This window comes from Squalius cephalus (genome assembly GCF_949319135.1).
Source record: "Squalius cephalus genome assembly, chromosome: 9".
In the NCBI taxonomy this organism is placed as follows: domain Eukaryota; kingdom Metazoa; phylum Chordata; class Actinopteri; order Cypriniformes; family Leuciscidae; genus Squalius; species Squalius cephalus.
Window position 1 is genome coordinate 4,955,228 of NC_137130.1, and position 22,403 is coordinate 4,977,630.

Genomic DNA, 22,403 nt, shown 5'->3' on the forward strand with positions numbered 1-22,403 from the left:
TCAACCTTCATGTCTCTCCATCCTGCTGTGACTGCGCGGGGCATGACGGAGTGGCGTATGGTGGTATTCTGAGGCTCTGGGATCGTCTTTCTCCGTGGACTTCTTGGTATGGCTGTAGATGTGGAGAGGGGATATCGCCAACACATTTCTGTAGACAGGTGACAGGAGGCTGAGGTGTCATTTCCCCTTGATGGTGAACCGGACAACCCAGTCACACTGCTGACAGATTTGTGGAGATTTGAGATTTATTGTCCAGTGCTGGTGAAGAAACTATAGTTGTCCAAACTACAAGCTTCTGATACTTTTAATGTAACTAGGAGTCAAGCAACTTAAAAAAATTATGAAAATACAAGTTTGTTTTAAAAAATTGCTACAGCATATAAAAAATTAATATTTAAATATATTCATCAGATTTTATTACAATGCTCTCTGAATCTGATTGATCAGACGTGGCTATAGGAACGTGCCGATGCTACTATCCCTCTGCTTGCTTTATATTTTTATACCAACACGAATTAGAATTATTATTAAATAGGTACCATCTTGCAACTCAAAGATATTACCTGTATAAAATGGCCTTGGAGGATTCTATTTTCAGTATCTATTTTATATTGAACATAAACCTTTCGCTCACAGAAGAACAGAAGCTCTGCATTATAGAGGACTAGGAATGTCTCCTAAAAATAAAAATGAAAATAATTATCAATTATCAATGATTTCATTGAAATAAATAAAATAAATGTTGTGGGGGGTTGCTATCGGGGTAAATATGTTGACTCTCTGTGCAGATGTATTGTGTTGTATTCTGAAAAGTTACTGAGAATCTATAAAAACTGTTAATCAGAAAAATAAATACATTTTAAATGCAAAATTTAAATAGCATTTCATAAAACATATGCACTTTGGGTCATTCCATGTTTCAAAGGGTTTTTGGCCAAAATATTTTAGCTGTTGACCTCTTGTTAAGTTGACATGGAATGACCCATATGCTTTTTGTTGTTGTTGTTGTTGTCTTTTTGCCAAATGCTTTTCTTATTGTTTTGCCAGTTGAGTTGAAAAAAAAAAAAACGAAAAAAAAAAACAACAGTCATTGGACAGTGTTATTTTATTGTTACATTTAACTAATTTGTATATAACTTGTGGGGTAGCTTGTTACTGGAAAAGTTGTACTACTGTCACACTTCTGAAAATCATATTGAAGTTAGTTGCATGGCTAATTTTAATTAGTTTCTCCCCAGTACTGGATCATTCTTGTTTCTTTTGGCTTGGGAGGGCGGTTCAGGAGACCTGGCGCCCTGCTGGGAGGGGAGAGACAGGGTCTCTCATATATCTGCCCCCACATCTGTCCCTCCCCGTCTCTGTGTGTCTCTGGTGTCTCCTGGAGCCTCTCTATTACATCACTGACCTGGTTTGAAGAAATTTCACCCCTCATCTTCAGCCCCTTCAGAACCTTGACCCACAGAGCTCTCTTTCATGCTGGACACTTCACTGTGTGCACGATTTTTTGGGCTGCTTTTATCAAGTCTTTGTTTTTATATTATTGACTTGTAGGAGTGCATGGGTTTAGTGCATCTCTCATCTCAATCGGTAGGGCATAATTTAATCTGAGGGTTCAGATGAAGGCCTTGCAGTTCATTGAGTTCTTATAGCTTAGATAGTGGAGCATGGCGTCCAGTCACTTAGGATAAATTTGTCTGCCGAATTCGATAACTTTGGCTCCACCAAAATCTAAACAACATCAAGCATGTCATTCCATGTCAAATCCATGTCAATCAAAGTTTCATTGGTTTTTAACTACTGAAGATTTACACATGGAACTACATTAAAGGCCCACTGAAGTGCTGTGAAACGTGCAGCATTATTCAATGTGTTGACGTCATTTCCACTGAAACAGGAAAACGGGGCGGGGCATATCGAACAGCCCCTCCCTATTTTTTAAAATAGCCAATAGCGTTTCGTTTATATATCACAGCTCGGCCAGAGCCGTTGAGCTCGGTAAAGCCACCGAAGTTTCCTCCTAATCTCTAACCGTTTCTCCTCCTAATCTTCTCCATATCACTTTAAAATATAACATTCTGTGCAGAATTCAAAAGGGTTCGATACGTTTTCTGGCATGTATTGACTCACGCATATGATCCGCTCTGTGCTATCTTGTCTCTGGACTGGAGCAGACTGTGTGCGCTCTGTGGAGGTTTGCGTGAAACTTACGTGAAACCAAACTTCATTCGCCCCAATGGAAAGCATATTTACACTGTCTGAATCGTTCCCTATCCCCTATATAGTGCACTATGTGCCATTCACCATGTAGAAAATAGTAAATGCGTGAACAGCTTCAGCATCTATTTATAATGTAGGGGGCGGGACACTTTAGATTCTACAGAGCATTTGATTGAAGCGGAAGTGCAGAGTGATGATGTCATCAAAAACATTGATCCATATTGGTGGAAGTGAAAGACTGTAAGTTTTGAATGTTTATATCTTCTAAATGCAAATTTTGTAATTGTTTTGAACATATTCATACTAAAAGGCAATAAACTTCAATTTTGATAACATGGACATTAAGTTTCCCAATTTTCTGGGATTGAAATATAGGGCTTTAGAAATAAAGATACCAAAAGGAAAGTTTAAGAACCAGAATTTAAAAGGATATTAAGATATCTTTAACACTTGAGTCACAGTCATGGGAACTGGAAAGAACACAAAAAATGCTTTTTCCCATTTTTGAACTAGACTAGAGCATCAGACTTTTAATCTGAGGGTTCAGATGAATGCCTGGCAATTCATTGAGTTCCTATAGCTCGGATGGTACATCATAACGCTCACAACGCCAAGGTCATGGGTTTGATTTCCAATTGCTTAGGATAAAATTGTCTGCCAAATCTGAAAATGTTGGCTCTAACAAATCTCAACAACATCAAGCGTATTCAGTGATATTGGTGCAGTGGATTCTCCTTGCTTTGGCAGTGACCAATGAGAATTTTCTCTGAAGAACTGGCAAGCTGCTGTCCTGCTCAAATCCAATTTTCCTCAGCAAGCACAAAGCCACGTATCACAAACACTAATTGTTATGCATAAGCATTTTCCCACCAACACTTAAGTGAATAATGGAACAAGAAAGTGGAGGCAGAACTGTTTGTAATTATTGAAGGTATTATTGAAGTGAATCCATTATATTGCAAATGTTTACGGTTATGTGACACTCCTGAGATTTAGATGAGCTTCCCATTGATGTCCTGCCCAAATAGGTTCCCATTATCCTGAAAAAAAAAAAAAAAAAGAACCTGTAAATATCAGGGATTTCAAAACTATTTTCAAGCCTGGAAAAGTCATAGAAATTATTAAAAACCTTAAAAGGTTATGAAATCTTGATCTTGGGAGTTTGCTCAGTTCTGAAGAATGTATTAGTCTCTGTGAGTGTCGGTGTCAACGGCAGTCGTTTAGTCTCTCGCCTCTGTTCCATATTTAATCGGTGAGTGTGACAGACAGAGGACAGTCAGTGGACGCCAGCTTATGTGAGCCAATGAAACCAATGGAAAACAGCATCAGATCACACACAGATGTAATAATCTCATAATGCAGCTTGTTGATTTTAATGACAGAACACAAAAATGATTATTCAACCTATAGGTTGAGAAAGAAACACAGACTGTTGCTTCCCAGCATGACACGAAAGGCATGAAGGCCTCCAAAAAAAGCCCTGCTGGGAGTGCGCAGGATTGAACCGAGGGGAGGGGAGAGAAGAAGATGGTCTGAAATAAAAGCAGCTGTTCCTGAAGGCTCACTGGATACACGTTACATTTATGGGTGCCGCTGGAGCTGGTCTCCACCAGCCTTAGGAGAACTAAGCAAAGCCAGACTGCTGGCGAGTCTGACGACCTGCAGGACAGGCAAGAAACTACAGACCCAATCTGTGGATCTCTAACCCTCCTCTTCCTCCAGACCCACACATAGTTGGTGAGTGTGACGCTGCTTGGACCGATTGATCTGCTTGGTTAGTGTGAAATGGATAATAAGGAAACGTTCAGCTGTTTGCATCATTGAATCATTTTCCTGTTATCACTGTAAAGCTGCTTTGAAACAATCTGTATTGTATAAAGTGCTATTTAAATAAAGGTGACTTGACTTCTAATGGCATTTTAAAGGAAATGTGGTGGAAAGAATGACTTTACAATGAGTTTTGTAGTCATTGTTAGTGATTGGAAGAGACATTACTCTAGTAAATAGTGCTTGCTTTGTGATTAGAAGTAGAAGATGTGCAGGTGTTTGCTGTACAGAGATGAGAGTAGAGCGATTCTGTTAATGATTGTTTAAGAACTTGAAGAAGAGCCTCCTCTGAGTAATTGGTCCTAATTATATCATTGTTGGTTGTGTTTTTTGTATATATTGTTATTAATTTATACTGTATGTAATTAAATAATAATTATTATTAATATTATCATTATTGCTATTATTGGTATTATTACTATTCTTATTTATTTTTTATATGTTATTCATTATCATCATGATTATTATTGTTATTATTGCTGCTATTGTTACTAGTTATTTCATATTATTTATTATTATCATTATTGTATTCATATCTACTTATATATTATAATTTATATGTAATATATGATTATTATTATTATATGTTAATGCATATTTTTTAATAGAATTTTAATTTTCTATGATTAATATTAGCATTATTAGTATTATTATACCAGTTGTCAGACACATTTATGAACTATTAAAGGAAAAAAGGTGTTCTGCTTTTTGCTATACTGTAAATAAACAGCAGTTTTTTTTTTTTTTTTTTTTTTTTTGCATATATTCAAATAAGTTTGTTTGAAGTCATTAGTGGTATTTGCTAATAAACCCCCTAAGCATAAATATAAAAGTTAGACGAATTTGTCTTCTATCTTGAGTGTGTCCTGGGCATTGTAATCGTGCGGTTTGTTGAGGAGAGGTGAGCTGTTTCTTTTACAATAATCTGATTTTCACCTAGTGGATGATAAAATAGATGACAAACCCCCACAGACTTGCATTGAGCCATATCTACTGACCCGCAGCGGCCATAAACTGCTTAGCCTAGTCTTACAAGTTAGTCATAAATTTTCCTTTAAGACTGCTCATACCTTTAAGCCAGTTACATAAAAACTTAGACACGTCTAAGTTGATTCTGAAAAGTAATACTGTTTGCCCCTTGGCTAACCGCTACTGTAGTTGATCATGCTAGTTCTTAAAGGGATAGTTGACCCAAAAGTAACAATCAACAACAACCATCAAGTTGTTCCAAAGCTGTATGAATTTATTTCTTCTGCTGAACAGAAAAGAAGATATTTTGAAGAATATTGGTAACCTAACAGTTGATGGACCCCATTGACTTCCATAATATTGAGAGAGAAAAAGTACTATGGAAGTCAGTGGGGTCCATAAACTGTTTGGTTACATATTCTTTAAAATGTCTTCTTTTGTGTTCAACACAAGACAGAATTTCATACAAGTTTGGAACAACTTGAGGGAGAGTAAATAATGACAGAATTTTCATTTTTGGGTGAACTATCCCTTTAAGATAGAGTCTTAACATAAAGTCTTAACATATATGTTTATGACACTGGCCCCAGAATATAAGAGAGCCTTGAGAGTAAAAACCCCTTAGCAACACCCTGACAACCACTCAGTTACACTCTAGCATCGTGGCAGTCAGTTTTGCTCGGGCATATGTAGTTTCTACAGTGTTTGGGAATAAAAGCTTTTTCATTTTGCTGTGAAATTCCATATTGAGCTGTTTATTGAATTGGTCATAAACCTGCTTTGCTTGAACCGCCAGCAATCTTCCTCCAGACTGATGTCAGACTCTAGGCTCTGTCTTAATGACCGAAAACACAAGGTTCTCATTAAGAAGTTGTTTGTCTCTTTTTCACCTGATCAATTCTGTCACTGTCTTGAAATTGCCTGTAAATTTGTTTTCTCTCTCTTTTAACCTCACTCTTTCTGCAACAAATAACAAAATTGACTTTACAAATTTAATTTCACTTGCTCTCAAAAAGTTTTTTCAACGTGACAAACATTGAAATAGGGATTGCTTTTTATGAGAAGGCATTTTGAGGTGTTCAGTGGGGCGCCACAAGCTCTTTCTTTATACTTAGAGGCATTCAAATATCACTGTAACACTTTGTGATGTTACTGTACACATTTAGGGCCAGATTTGAAAAGTATGAGGGATTTGTGACGTCAGTCATGAAGTAAAGTTGTTTCAGAAATGCAGGAGGATTGCATTTTAATAATAATAAAAAAAAAGTGCACCAATTAATCTACAAGACAAATATGTGGTTATAAGTTTCTTTGGTTAATTTTGATTTAATGCTAACTTTTGTTGTTGTACTAGTGTAGTATATGTTATTTGTCAGCATGTTGTATTGCATATGCATTTTTATAACCGAGCAAGCTGAGATAATAATAAAATGTGCTCTCTTACAAAGTCCCTCTCTCTCATAAGATGCATTGAGATGTATAATTCATTTTTGTGAATTGTTTTATTTAGAGAGCTCATGTACTATAAATTAAACATTTAAGAAATAAACAATAGAAGAACAACAGATTCACTCATTTATTTTTTGAAACTGAATTTTACAGCTTTATAGCATAACATTTACAGAAGTTAAATCTGTGTTTTTGCCTTGGTTGCATTTTTTTGTTGGTTTTATTAATTGTATTTAATTTAAGGGGCCGTTTATATGACACAAATAAAAACAGAAAACTTTTTACGTGCTTTGGGTGTTCATTTACACGACAGTAGTGTTTTGTGTGGGCCTGAAAACGCAAACTTTTGAAAACGGGTTTCAAATTGCAAGTTTTTGAAACCGATACCTTTATTGTCTTCGTGTAAAAAAACACACACATTTGTGAAAACAGTGATGTCATGCATATTACGTGTTCAGTCTATAGGCTTGTAGTTTTTCTTTACAAAGTGACATTGCCAACGACTGGCCTGGCTTGAATAATACAGCGTTTTTAGTCACTTTTACGGATCCATGTGGACAGGGATCATTTTGACAAAATAAATTCAGGTTTTAGCACATCGTTGTCGTGTAAACGTGCTCTTTATGTTCAAATACTGTTTAATGCTGTCACCTTAACTGAGATCCTTGTTGGTTTTGTGCCAGATAAATGCTCTGATCGCTTGTTCATTTCTAGTGTAGTGAACCATTTTTTCCAAACATTTAGTTTGATTGCAGTTTACCTTTAAAGTTTAAGCAAGGTAGAATCTTCAGCACTGATATATATGGTTCATATAAAGACTGTATTGTTGCACTTTCATAAAACCCTTCCATTTGAGTTAAATCAACGTTCAGTACATCACATTGTGGATCTTCTAACTCTCTTCAGCTCTCCCTCAGAAACCCGACCCCACCAGTCACCCTGGTTTAAAATAAGTTAGATTTATTTTTGCGGCTACTTGGCGCCTAGATTACTTCACTTTCCTGTCATGTGAGCTCTGGACTGTTCATAACTCATTACAAGATAGCCCCGGATTGTTGACACTTTTAAAGCGTGTGGATCCGTGCGATCTCAGGGTGAAAGATTTCAACCAGCGCAAGCTTGATAGTAAGCTAAGCATGCCATATAGAGTGCTGTCCTAAATATGAAGAACAAGGATGTTCCATCATCTTCTCCAACACAGAGCCGCATTTTAAATGCTTTGAAGAGCAAAAGTAGCTGTTACCAGGCTTATTTTGGGTGGTGGATGTCTGTGGTTGCTCATCCTACTTGACAGGTTGATGGGTTTACACCAACATACCCCCGACGCCAGCACGGCTAAAATAGACTACTCTATACCCAGTGATGTTATGTACCACCACCCATGATCGTGCATCATGTGGCTGCTGTGCTTTTTAGAAATGTCTTCTGGCTTCAGGGCTGGACGATTACTGCTATTTTGATACTTTGATACCTTTTTGGGGATATTTTATATATAGGACTGGGTGATATAGCTCAAACATATTTTTGTTCATTTATTTTTTCAGTTCTTGAATCAGTACCTCAATAATTAGGCATTTCTTTTGAAATATGTGACCCTGGATCACAAAACCAGTCATTAGTCGCACGGGTATATTTGTGGCAATAACCAACAATACATTGCATGGGTCAAAATTATCGATTTTTCTTTTATGCCAAAAATCATTAGGATATTAAGTAAAGATCATGATCCATAAAGATATTTTGTAAATTTCCTACCTTAAATATATAAAAAAATTATTTTTGTGAGTGAATGCAGCACAATCGTGAACATAAATGGACAAGTATAAAGATTTTCTAATAGTTGTATCTCTGACAAATATTGTCCTATCCTAACAAACCATACATCAATGGAAAGCTTATTTATTCAGCTTTCAGGTTTTGTGGTCCAGGGTCACATATATGGAATACAATATATAATAAAATGGCCCGAGTGGACTCGAAACCGCCTGCTCACAACAGAAGACAAACATGCAGAACATGAACGTCCGAACCCCGACACAGAACAGAACAGAAACCAAACTAGACTGATAAGTTTTGTGTGCGCAGACACACACATCCAAAGCGCAAATAATTTAGCCTACCGCAGCCTACCGTCGCACGCACGCTCGCTGTTTATCCAGCGCCGGCTTTGGAATGAACGATGTCCACAGGCAAGGTAGAGTATGTTGCATGATTTTATGAAAGTATGATGTATTGCGACATCAGAAACAAAGAAAAACTAAATAATGACTATTGTAACGCTTGACGTAAAGCAAGTTAAAATTGTAGTTTTCTTATGTCTCATTCGAACTACAGAAACGCGACCCGGTTTGCATAGTGCAGATAGCAGATATAGGACTGCAAAGTGAATCCAGAAGTGCCTTTCACCCTGTTACGACTTGATGATCCACTGATACGATTTTGGAAACATTATTCTAAGGTAAAAAAATGTTCCTTAGTGTTGCTTTAAGTAAACTTAAACATGTGAGAGCTAAAATGCATGTGTAACAGTATATTAGATCCGTGTGTCTCTTAAAGTGACAGAAGCCTAATTTTCCTGCAGCTGTCTGTTTTTATGTTAATCAAAAAATAAATAAAAGATCACTCACTGCTCTTGACTGAATAACTGTAATAATGGTTAATCTAAATTTATATAGTGAAGACAATGCAGTCATGTTTTACATTTGATTACTATTTCTGTACCTGAAAATCTTGTAGACCTACAAAAAATAACTGTTTATTTCATTTGTATGTGTGTTCTGTTGTATTTATTTGTGCTATTGCTCGTAATTTGTTATTATTTTATTACTGACCGTCTTTTACAATATTCGAAATTTGGCTAGTAGTTTTAGGCGTCATAACCTTGTTTTTTAAGGTTACATGGATCAAAAACAACTAAAACAATAACTAGGTCTATTTTTATTTTATTTATTTATTACTTTTTTGGGGTGGGGCAAGTAACATTTTGAACCACTGGCTCGACCTGGCCAATAGAAAAAAATCTTAGTGTTGAGCCCTGCAGATTATCTTCATAATAATCAAATAAGCAGCAAAGGGATGCGGTGACTGTGGGAGGAGTGCAGATATTGGAGTTCTCTGGAGATTTAATCACTGTCAGTGTGAGCGCAGATTCTCCTCTAACCACGTGACTCCATTCTGGTATGTAATGCCCACTTTTCTTTATCCCATGCATTCCTGAAAGATTACATCAAGTACAGTACCTTCCATTTTGACTCGTTGAAAATCCTGTTTCATAGAAATATGCACTATACTGAAGTAAAAAAGAGGTTGTGTATAGCATAATACTAAATGATCAGGCTGGAAACTGCTTGGTTGTAGACTCAAAACCCACAAGAGATGATGCATGAAACTCCTTAGTGCCCTTGAGCAAAGGACTTAACCCCAGGTTGCTCTTGGGGGATAATAAGTGTGCTTTAAGCTTTAGATAAAAGGTTCTGCAGCATGACAAATAATTAAGTAAGTAAATGAAATTACTAAATGTGACACTGGAATAACTTATAGGAACACATACAGTGGTAATGCCTGACCAAACACTGTATCTCAGTATTCAGAGCCATTAAAGCGTATATTTCATTTTTAGACCATTAAAAAACCTGGGCTGCCAGCACGTTTATACAGAAGTGAACCCAAAACACGCCACATGACACATGCGTTTTATTCATCTTTATGTACCTATTTAAGAAATGCTTCAGTGCCATAAATAAGTCTTTAAATGGAACGAAATCGTTAAAAGTTAATGAAGAGTCTGTTTTGCTGAGTACAACATTTTATGGAAAGATCGGCCCCGCTGCTTTTACTGCAACTGCAGACAGTCGCCAACCATTAGTGCACTCTATAATGGATGTTGTAAGATTATAACTGGGTGAATCTCACAAAACCTGTCAGGAAAATTACTTGGTTATTTTTCAGTCCAAAATCAAAAGAAATAAAATTAGAAATTATGGTTTGCAGAAAGAAATTGAAGCTTATTTTTAAATAGGAGATAATGAGATTTATTGACCTTTTGGAATTTTATTTTTTTATTTTTTTTAAGCAGATTTTACTCTCCAGTTCTCTTAACAGTCATGCAAAAGAACTGTTGTAATATATATTTCTTTCATGACAACTCTTTGAGAATTTAGCATGGTAATGGATATGACCATGTTAATGTGTTTGGTCTTGGCGGAATAGATCTGCTACGTTGCCGCTGTTGATTGCTGCCAATTACTCTCAATAAATACACTGACACACTCCTGCGCCATTTAGTGTTTCATGACAAAACTTAGTCTGTATATATATATATATATATATATATATTGTGTGTGTTGTGTTTGATATGAATAGTTCACCAGCATAAACAAGCTACAGATTCTTGCACTCATCCTCATCCTGAACATATTTCATTTACTGGCATGTCATCAGATTCCCAGCTTAGACTGTCACTCTAATGAAGACACCAAAGCATTTCCCACAATGCTGCTGTCAGTGCTGTGAATGGTTTTCCTAATAACGAAACACAAATAAAAGCCATACCGCATCTCATATTCATGCATTTGCTAACACATCCAGAGCGCATTCATTTTAATTGCTATCTTCAGAAAAAGATCTTTCTTCTTATTTTTTTTTTTAAAGTGTTCTATTTGAGAGTGTGCCTGATCTATAAAAAAATCAAAGCTACCCTTTAAACTAATATATAAGTTAATATAATAAATAATATAAAATTAATATAGAATTATAAGCTCTGTTCCAAAACTGCCACACAAAAATGCACACACAAATATTAGTATTAGTATAGTATAGTATTTTAATTTGCCAAATAGATACTAATATTTGGTAAAATAATTTAAGAATTAATTTGAACTGTATGTGTCGATTAATTGTGTATTAATTTAATTATTGACAGTTCTCTCAACATTTTTGGTGGATTTTTGTGTGTGTTTTGTTCTCTGAGCTCATTGCAGTGCATTATATAACAGTCAGGATACATGAAATGCTGTTTAGGTAGATGGCTCACTATTTTTTGGTACAGAGCTTATAGAGCTAATGCAGAATTGCATCAGCTGGGCTGTATGTCAGAAACAAGTTCAATCACATGTGACAAGCTATTATACACCCCTTAGTCAGTTCAAATTTGAGTCCTTCAGAGGAATTGGGTAGTCGTACACCCACATTAGCGCGTGTTGCTTTGCCTATACATCAATATAAATGTGCTAACACAGAGGGTGGGATTAGAAGCTCGGTTCTGATGCGTAAACTGTTCGAGATGCCAACAGCTCATTACCTTAATGAGATTTTACAGCAGCCACATTTTCATATTCGACAACGTTTATTTGGGTTAGTGATGTGCTGGCGGTGTAATTGATCTCTGTGATGCTCCTGGATGGAAGCGAGACAGCCTTAGGTTATGAAAGTTTCTCCACCACCTCGCAACGTCTCCCATTAAGGTCTTACCTCCGGCTATGTTTAAGCTTGTTAGAAATACAGCGTGACTTCATCCTGGAACGACTCGGAGGTGTCTGGCCTTTGAGACAGCTATGACGGATCGTCTGTTGTCTTAGCTGGAATTGCGTCCTGTGTAGATATGCAAACTCTTGCAGTTAAATGTGGGGCCATCTATTTGACCTTTGCAAATATGACCTCTGGTCACATGTGATATTAGGCACGTATCTGCTCCGCATCCAAGAATATGAACTCCTTGTACGGCGCTTGGCTGAATACTGAATAGCATTCCTGATTATTCAATTTAGCCCGGCTGCCGAGTGCAGAATGTTGTCATTTTATTGTCGAGTCATTAGTGAACTGTCATTTGTTGTGGATAAAGCAATTCATCTCCTTTTTTTAATGAGCAACACAATTAAAGTCTTAATGAAGCCACTGTATGACTCCCAGATTGCTGTAATCAGTCTTTATTGAAGTTTTTCACATCACATTCCACCTAAAAAAAACTGGTGCATTCATTTAAGTGTTGTTTTTTACAAAGTGCGGACTGTGGTTAAAATGTCAAATAGTAATACAGCTCTGGAGATTTATATATTCATCAAGGATTAAATCGTAGAACAATCTTTTGACTCTGTATAAATATGCCCTGCGGTTAATCTTGCTTTTATGAATTAATGACCTGGTATAGTGTTTGCCAAGTCAAGGATCGCTTTTAGTATTGTTGAAATGTACAGGTTTGAACAAAGTATTGTTACACTAAGTATTGAACTTTTGCATGTAACTCATCCTTCACACTTTGTGCTGCAGACCTGAATGATTTCTCTAATCAGCTTTTGTCCTGGGCCAATAAGTAAAACCCAGATCATCCTAGTCAACCCCTAAGGCTGCGTTTACACTGCAAGTCTTAATGCACAGATCGGATCTTTTGACCATATACGTTTGACTGGCCGTATACTATTTTTTTTTATATATGATTCACGTCGGGTGGCTTTTATTAGGGTCATTTGGGGTGAGATGATCCCCCCACCTTAATTTTTTCTCTGACCATAGATGGCACAAAATCTCATCTCAGCACTTTTGTTTTGATTTAATTTTGTCATTTCATCTGAATATCAACTTTTGTGAGATTTAATCAACCGAAGCCGTTTTGAGGTTAATTGGTCTAATTTTGTGTCTCTGGAAAACAGTGTTATTTCTACATTTAATAATTATTGTAATTAACAGGGTTATTATTCAGTATTTCCATGATTTAGATGTACATTTCAGACATTTCTGCCTTCATTAAAACCTACAGGTTAGTTGAGTGAAATTATACAATTTGCATTCACAGTGTTGCTTTTATGACATATCTTCAATTAAAAAATGGGCAATTAAATATGTAAATATTCATATGCCTACATACACAAGTCACATAATAATTGTACCTTTCAGATGAATCTCTCTTACTGGGATTCTGCTTTGTCTGGCATCGGTTATTCAATTATTCAACTAACTTGTCTAAAATCAGTTTTAAAAAGAATAGTTGATTTAGTATTTTACATTGACACATAAAAATATTAATAAGAATTATATCAATTATATATATATGCCAAGGGGGGCTCCTTACCCCAGTAGTAGGGTAAGATGGCCACTTTGAATAATTTTACACTTTGTATTGTAACACCTAAATTAGCAAATATATATTTTTCCCTACAAAAACACATTGACTGATGCATCACCATCCTCCCCATGCTAAACTTATATCTAAATATGTTACAGTTTAAAAGTAAATGCACATTTTTTCTTAAGGGGGGCATCTTCCCTCATACCCTATTTGCCAGCATGGATGAGTTAAAAGCTGTCATGGATGTTTGCAGCGCAAAATGTGACTGAACCGATATAGACCAGAAAATAAAGGTAATTTTCGTTTGTTATTTTATCTACGGCTCATTAGATCTAGAATTCTGAAGTGAAAAGTAGCGTTGAAAAATTGTTTTTATTTGAATGAATTTGAATCAGTTATAGCGAGCGAGCGAGAGAGAGAGAGAGAGGGAGAGAGGGAGATTGTGAGTGTGGATTACAGCGTGCGTCTGTATGTAACTATGCTTGTTAGTTTATTTACAAAAACAGCAAATGTATCACCTCATGGCTGAGAAATATAATGTAGCTTTCAGTAGCGAAGCTGTTTTATTTATAAAATTCACAGGTCAAAGGTTGAAAACCTGTTTCTACGCTCTTGAATGTTTCTGTGTGTGCACAATTTCTTAACTGTAAAGTTCCCACCTCAGTATAAAAAAAAAGCTGTTAGTTTTAGTGTGAGCGCTTACAGGCACGTCTGCTTCATAATATGAATTTTTGGGCAAACATGTCGCCCACGACTTGGGGATTCAATGGGGAATCGGATATGCGTGTTTAGACGTAGGTCAGATGTCCAGATCCTGGATATGTATCTGATTTAAATCACATTTGGAAGTGGCTCAGATCGGATGTAAAAAAATCAGATTTTTGGTGCCAGTGTAAACACAGCCTTGTTATCCACCCAGGACACCCTAGCATTATGGTGGTGATTTAAAAGAAATACTGCACAGGCAAGCACCACTCTTTTTTTCTTAAGACAATATACAAATGTAATTTGTTTATTTTGTCTGTTGATGTATTTACACCTGTAGGCAGCTTTGCAGAATCCAGGACAGGTGCTCTTGAAGAGAGCGCTCACCCCGAACCCGTCCCGTTGAAGAACCGCATGGCTGTATACCAGGTGGCTGTTTCCAAACAGGACAAAACAGGCTTCTCCAGCACGGTATGCTTCACACACACACACACACACGGTTGAAATCCGATACGATCATAGGAGACTCATTTAAGATGTAAATACCAGGAGTAAACAGCGATCGGTGTCAGGTGACCACTTGTGAGCGAATCGCTCAAGATGGATGCTAATACCAGGTGTAAGCGGGGGTTAAGTGATCCAGCTCCATCACTTTCAGCCATCAGTCATATTTAGACAAGCCTTAAGAGCTTCTGTTGGAAAGACTAACGCTGTTTACTCAGCAATTCCCATCCAGCTGTCTGAGTGCCATCAGATTGATCAGCCAATATAATTTCAATGACGCAAATGAGGCACTTGTGCGGCACGCAAACTTGTTATGTCAGCGTCTCATTAGAGCAAACGATCAAAGCTGATAAATTCTGGCTGTTCTGCGTTTAAACACTGTGTGAGGACCGAACGCACTCTGTGTCAAATTCATGTATAATTCCAAACTCATTGATTTATGCAGTAATTGGTGCGTGGTACATCAAATCACAATAGAAAGCAGTGTGTGTTTGATTTGCTCTGCTTGTCGCAGTAATAGAGACAGAAGGATTGACAGACAAACACAGCGATGAGGACACGAGCGCGACCAAACGAATTAGAAAAGCAATGGACTTTTGAAGACTCCAGTAGGCTGTGCATTATGCAGAAATCTCATCTCTCCAAGGATTTGACAGTTCTGGTTAAATCTCCTAAAAAAGGTTTCTTAGAAACTGAATTTAGTGATGTCGGTAGTGGCCTTGACTCACAAGATGCCGAAGCTGAGATCAAACATGACATTCAAATTGAGAAGCAAAAGGATGCAGTATAAGACTTGTTTTCACAGATATACACTAACGTTTCAAAGTTGTTGTTGTTGTTGTTTTTTTGAGAGAGATATATAAATGAATACATATTAAATTGTTCAATAGTTACAGTAAAATTCTGAGGGATCATGTGACACTGAAGACTGGGGTAATGATGCTGAAAATTCAGCTTTGCCATCAAGAATAAAATCAAGCGTGGCGTCAGTTCTGCAGGTCACGTTAATCAGCCGACTCTGACACGTCTACCCATAGGAATACGACGCCTATCACTGTCTACATGTATAAGCTCCTTCAGTATTATCAGCAGATATCGCGTTTCTCAGGAGCGATTACCCTCCTCCATCCCCAGCTCCTCTCGTCCAGTCAGGATTTGGCATTCTGATTCCCCTTGAATCAGAATAAATTCTCGAAATATGTTGTACTTTAAAATCTTGAATCAATGATATCTGCAATACATTCATGTTGGTTCTGTTCTGTTTACCCTAAGGGGGGTTATTGCAGGGAGTTCTCGCCCAAAACAATCAATCGTATTTGACGATAGTGGTCCTGACTGAATCACATTTAAACATATTCAAACAGAAAACAGTTGGTTTAAATTGTAATAATATTTCATAATATTTCTGTTTTTACTGTATCTTTAATCAAATAAATGCAGCGTTGGTGAGCATAAGAGACTTAAACATTAAAAAAATCATACTGACCCCAAGCTTTTGAACAGTAGAGTGTTTTTATATTATCTGAATTATGTTTCTTGATATGTTGGGAAATTGTTTTTTCTAGCTTAAGCTTAAAAAAAAAAACTATTAGCCAAGCTGTTTAGTTTTTGACATTTGATTCTTTCATTTTTGGCAAATTTGCTCTGAAAAGCTGAAAATAACATTTGGTTAATTTCTACTGAAATTATCCTTGTGAAAATCAGATCTTCTGAAATAACAGCGTTTAATGAGTATAGTGAAGTAATTGCTAATATTTAGATGTTACTGTGTGAATTATTTTAGAAGAATTAAAGAGATAGTTGAACTGAAAATGAAAATTCTGTCATCATTTACTCACCCTCAAGTTGTTCCAAACCTGTATGAGTTTCTTTCTTGTGCTGAACACAAAATAAGATATTTTGAAGAATGTTGGTGACCAAACAATTTCTGGTCCCCATTGACGTTCATGGTATTTTTTTCCCTACTATGGAAGTCAATGGGGACCAGCAAAAATATTGTGTTCAACAGAAGAAAGAACTTGATGCAGGTTTAGAACAATTTAAGGGTGAGTAAATGTTGACAGAATTTTTCATTTTTGGGTCATCTATCCCTTTAAACATTCCCTTTTTTATTGTCCGGGATATTATGCTATATTTAATGGGTTTTCAAGGCAGCAGTGTATTCACAATGCATCTTTTTCATCTTTATCATTGGCAAAAATGTTGCAATATTGTGCAGTTTTTCTTCCCCGGGTGACAGAAAGCATTGAGTTACTGTAGGTGACGGGGCCGAATGCCTCTGCTCATGTGCGAGGACAGTGACATCATTGTTGTCTGTGGCTTTGTGTCAGTGTGAGAGTGAAATGTGTTGATGGGTAACCAGTGGGAGTTCAGGACCTCTCCAGAAGCCTGATAAAAACAGCACTGCACGTCCACTCTGTGCTCAGTTGAGGTCAGATCCCCACAGGAGGGTCAAAAGTACAGCAAAGTTATTGTTTCAGCTTTTGTACAAGTTGAAATACACCGGTAGTTTTTGTGGAATAATGTCGACTCATTTCTCAGTGTTTGAAGTGAACAAAAATCGTGGTTATAGTAAGGCACTTTAGATGAAGTCAGATCTGTGGACCATGTATACTCTCCCCTTCAAAAGTTTGGGGTTGATAAGATTTAGAAAAATAAAAAAAATAAAAAAGCAATGGTGTATTTATTTCATTAAAAACACAGTAAAAACAATAAAATTGTCATATATTTAATTACAATTTAAAATAACTGTTTTCTGTGTGAATACAGGTGAAAAATTAGAATATCGTGCAAAGGTTATCATTTTGATGATTATGGCTTATAGCTTATGAAAACTATGAAAATAGAATATTACCTGAAATCAATAATAATAAAAAAAAGGATTTTAAATACAGAAATGTCGGCCCTCTGAAAAGTATAATCATGCATGTGTATATAGTTATGTATTCTAAATATATTAGTTTCACCTTTTAATTTGAATTACTGAAATACAATAACTTTTGCATGATATTCACATTTTTTGAGTTTCACCTGTATATTTTAAAATGTAATTTATTCCTGTGATCAAAGCTGAATTTTCAGCATCATTACTCAATGATAATATGCCGATTTGCTCATTAAACATCAATGTTGAAAACAGTTGTCTTGATTTTATTTTATGATTTTATTTCAGGGTTCTTTGAATAGAAAGTTCAAAAGAACAGCATTTATTTGAAATATAAATCTTTTGTAGCATTATGAATGTACCTAACAATAATTTTACCTCGACCACAAATTAGACTCATCACAGATTGTTCTTTTATTCACAAAAAGCATTGTTCACCTGCAGCAATTAATGTTAACTGTTGCTGTCAGGCAGTAAACTCCATTCATATTTAAGATAAATGTTTATTTATGTATTTCATTAGTCATGGCAGGAGTTCTACATCAAATGAAGAGCGTTATATCTGGGCATATATCCAGATGCAATGTAGCCAAGCACTTTCATCATTTTATAGAGCTGATTCAGGCTTCTGGATTGCAGTGTCACAGATCATAGTATCCTACATATAACACTTATGGTTTTCAATATGAATTGAGTTGAATGAATGAATTGGTTTTCAGTTGCAAATTGCATTCAATATTCAATCATTTTGTGGTGCATTTTTGCCATTAATTGATATGCATTCTTAATTAAGCGAATGCAGACGCTGAAACAATGCAGAAAGCATGTGCACATAGACAACAATTCAGGGGCGACTGAAGGGTTAACGGGATTGCTGAGCAAATATCAGGGCCACATACGGGATGCCATGCGAATGAGACTGTCATGCAAAATCTTAAAATGTGATTTTGTAAAGCCACAGAGATAATGAGATAAAGGCTGGAAGCTGTGCTTCTGTGTGTGCGTAAGCCGCATTGTCTCATGAATATATGAATATTTTTGTTGGATGGCGGATGAAGACGAGAGACAAGTGATCACACTTTGCCTCCCATAATCTCGCAGCTCTTGTAAAAGCATAAATCTGCTTAGCATGAGTTTTCAACGCGGGCGGCCGGTCTGTCTTTGTCTGTTTCTTCGTCAGGTCATGGAGGACGCCGAGGTTTGTTCTCTGCCTGGAGGGCTGGCCAGCGTCCGAAGACAGTTTGAGAGCGAGAGCATGTCTTCGGCTCACACACTCACCCAGATTCACCACACACACAGATCTGTGCAGGTCAGTGGTGGAAGCTCCCAAATTAGTCACTTATATTGTGCACTGCCTTTCAAAAGTTTGGGGTCAGTGCAATTTTTTATTTTTTTTTTATAAAGAAATTAATACTTTTGTTTAGGACACATTCAGTGAGACATTACTAAAGACATTTACATTTTTCAAAAGATTTCTATTTTAAGTAAATGCTGTTCTTTTGAGCTTTCTATTTATCCAAGATTTTCTGGTTTCCACAAAAATATTAAGCAGCACAACTGTTTTCACCATTGATACTAATAAGAAATGTAATAATAAGATGATGAAAGTTGAAAATATTTCAATATATATTAAATTCACAGCATACATTTCACAATATATTGTATTCATAATAAATAATATATCACAATATATTACAATAAGAGTTATTTTAAGTAATTTCACAGTGTTTTTACTGTGTTTGATGAAACAAATGCAGCCTTGTTGAACATAAGCAACATTTCAAAAACATATTATTGACCCCAAACTTTTTAACGTTAATATAAAAGCAAGCAAGTGTCGTATCGCAATGTTTTGCATCCACATGCAACCAAACGTTTTGATGAATACGAATGTGCACGCTTAGCAAAATTAAATTTATTTTTATTTTTTTTGCATGATTTGCTGAGGGGGGATGTGAAACTAACCAGCGTGTTTAAAAAAATAATAATTTCAATAATATTTATATGTTGTTTTATAGAATTATATTGAATCTTTTTCTTTCCACTCTTGAAATGCTACAGTCACAGTATATGCCTGCCGCTATGTATGTGTATATATGAAAGAATGATGTGCTAAAATGCATTTGAGATGCAGTCACTTTGATTTTGACTCTCTGCCATACAGCATCTGTTGAAAAACTAAATGAATTTTAATGTCATACTAAAGTGTCACACATCATTACACACATATCAGTTTAGTTTCTACCCAGGCAATTTATAGCACTACAGAATTGTGACTGAACACAAAAAAACACACTTCTCGTTTGTTAATCTTTTTAGTGCTTTTGTACATTTTAAAGTCCCAAAACTAATCCTGAAGGTGTTTCACATCCATCTTTAGTTTTCCATTTTAATCTGTAATTGTAACATTGAGTCTTGGATGCAAAACTAGTTCAATGAAACATTCTCAGCTGTTTGGGTGCGAGATGCCGGTATATTGAAAAAAAAAAGTCCCAAAATGATTTAATATGGACTGCAATTCTATTCCCTTAAATTCCGGGCACTTGTGTATCATTTTGGCTTGTTGGCATCCCTAATGATGCTAGATTTAGTTCTGGTGCAGGGTTTAAATGCTACAAGCATGCATGCAATTTCCATGTGAGCAAGTCTTAAAGAGTGGATGTGCAAGGACTTAATCCTCTTACAGCTGACCTTCCTCAAAAACCCCAAATCTGACACTATAACAAGTCATATCTGTACCCATCTGTACCCTCTCGTATCTGCATAGATTCTCCCAAGCTTCTGAGGCTCATTAGCATTGGCACATGCTAATATTATGCATGCAGCGCTTGCATCAGATACTGCTTGCAGTGAGAGAAGTAGAATGGAGATAAATTTTGGTCACAGTCTGTGTAATCCAACTCTGCCGATCCAAATTGAATCCAGTCCACCCATCCATCCCAGTGAGTCTGAGCGTGCTCCTCTCCTCTCCCCTGCTGGGACGGGGTGGCTTCGGCTCACTGATGGAGAAAAAAAAAAATCACACTGAATACAGAATGACAGGAGAAAGTGGGAGATGTGCTCTCTTCACACCAACATTGAAGTGCGCTAAAGCTGTCTCTCAAACGCAAACTGTGTCATGTGACGTGAATCTGCAAATGGAATATAATATATATACTGTATGTCAAATCATTTTTAGTCTTGTTGCTAATTTCTGGTTGATATACAATTTTAAATGAGCGTATGCATTGCCTGCTTTCGTTTTTTCTTCAGTGTGGGATGCTCAATACATTTCCAAATTTAGTAATTGGCTTTGAGGAATTCAACAAAGAAAATCCTTTTTTGTTTGTTTTTTTATAGGAAGAACGTTTTATAAGAGGAAATATTTGATCAACCGATGACCTGCGAAATATGCACTTAAGGGCTAAATAAAATTTGTAAAAAGTATAATTTTCCCCTGCAAAAGCATTTTCCCCTGCAAAAGCAAAAGCAAATTAGGCTCATTATAGATTTTGCTTTTTTTCACCAAAAATTCATTGGTCATGACAGCTATTTAGTAATTGTCTTCCTTTCTATTTTTTCAATTTCAAAGTTCAATTTAACCACAAACCACAAGATATTGATTTGTAATTTGACTCGGAAGGACAGGAAGAGGAATTCAACAAAGAAATCCAACTAAAAAAGTACAGAAATTAAGGTGATTAATAATAATTTCTTTGAAAAAACAAAACAAAAAAAACCCTGTTTTGAATGGTAGTGTAAAAGCCTTTTATAAGAGGATTTAAGCCACAATGACCTTTGAAATATGTACTTTGAAGGTCTAAATAAAAATTATACGAGTAAAAAGTATAATTTTGCCTTGAAAGTAAATTAGAAACACACCTCATTTCTATGCAAATTATAATAGATTAAGCTTTTATTCACAAGTCTTGAGTATTCACAGAGCATTATCTACCTTTCTTCAACAAAGAATACAAAATATGAGGTGACTGACAAATAAGGTGAGTTGTCCGACCTCAACATAACATCTACTAGGTTTCATGAGGGTTACATTTAAAACATTGTTTTTGACCCTGAAACGCTGGATTCGGGTCTAAGTTTTGAGAATTGATAATGAACCAGTCTGGCAAACGGAGACAGGAGGAGAAAAGGCTTGATGAGCACAGTTATCATTCTTCTTTTGATGCATTACCTTTTTAAACTGGAAGTTAGGGATTTATCAAAAGCCCTTTTTAATAACATCACCGATTTGCTACCTCATATTCAAAGGCAAGTGATATTTGGAGGAAAGACATTATTCTAGATATCATTTGATTGGACAAAGAATTTTGTATGAGCAGCAGATTTTTTGTTTGTTTTCTTGAAAAAGAAAGATTGTACATTGCTTATGAAGTACAGTATATGTGACCCTGGATCACAAAACCAGTCACAAGTCGCACGGGTATATTTGTGGCAATAGCCAACAATACATTGTATGGGTCAAAATTATGGATTTTTCTTTTATGCCAAAGATCATTAGGATATTAAGTAAAGATCATGTTCCATGACGATATTTTGTAAATGTCCTACCGTAAATATATAAAACATTTATTTCTGTGAGTGAATGCAGCACAATCGCGAACATAAATGGACAACTTTAAAGGAGATTTTCTCAATGTTTTGATTTTTTTTTTTTGCACCTTCAGATTCCAGATTTTCAATAGTTGTATCTCGGCCAAATATTGTCCTATCCTAACAAACCATACATCAATGGAAAGCTTATTTATTCAGCTTTCATGTGATGTATAAATCTCAATTTCTAAAGATTGA

The 22,403-nt window shown here is 36.0% G+C and overlaps 1 protein-coding gene across 2 annotated transcripts in view; it reads left to right on the plus strand.

Moving 5' to 3' along the window:
* Positions 1-3,783: 3,783 nt before the first annotated feature.
* The window catches only part of xirp2b (xin actin binding repeat containing 2b), a 35,938-nt gene continuing 17,318 nt past the window's right edge, over positions 3,784-22,403 (plus strand). Inside the window, exons 1-3 of one of the 2 annotated variants that reach the window (XM_079880970.1) lie at positions 3,784-3,954; positions 14,568-14,698; positions 18,796-18,924. In XM_079880970.1, coding sequence (XP_079737096.1) covers positions 14,642-14,698; positions 18,796-18,924 — 186 coding nt within the window. In that variant the 5' untranslated portion in view covers positions 3,784-3,954; positions 14,568-14,641. The remainder of the gene's footprint in view (positions 3,955-14,567; positions 14,699-18,795; positions 18,925-22,403) is intronic. The other variant, XM_079880971.1, reaches the window with a different exon arrangement.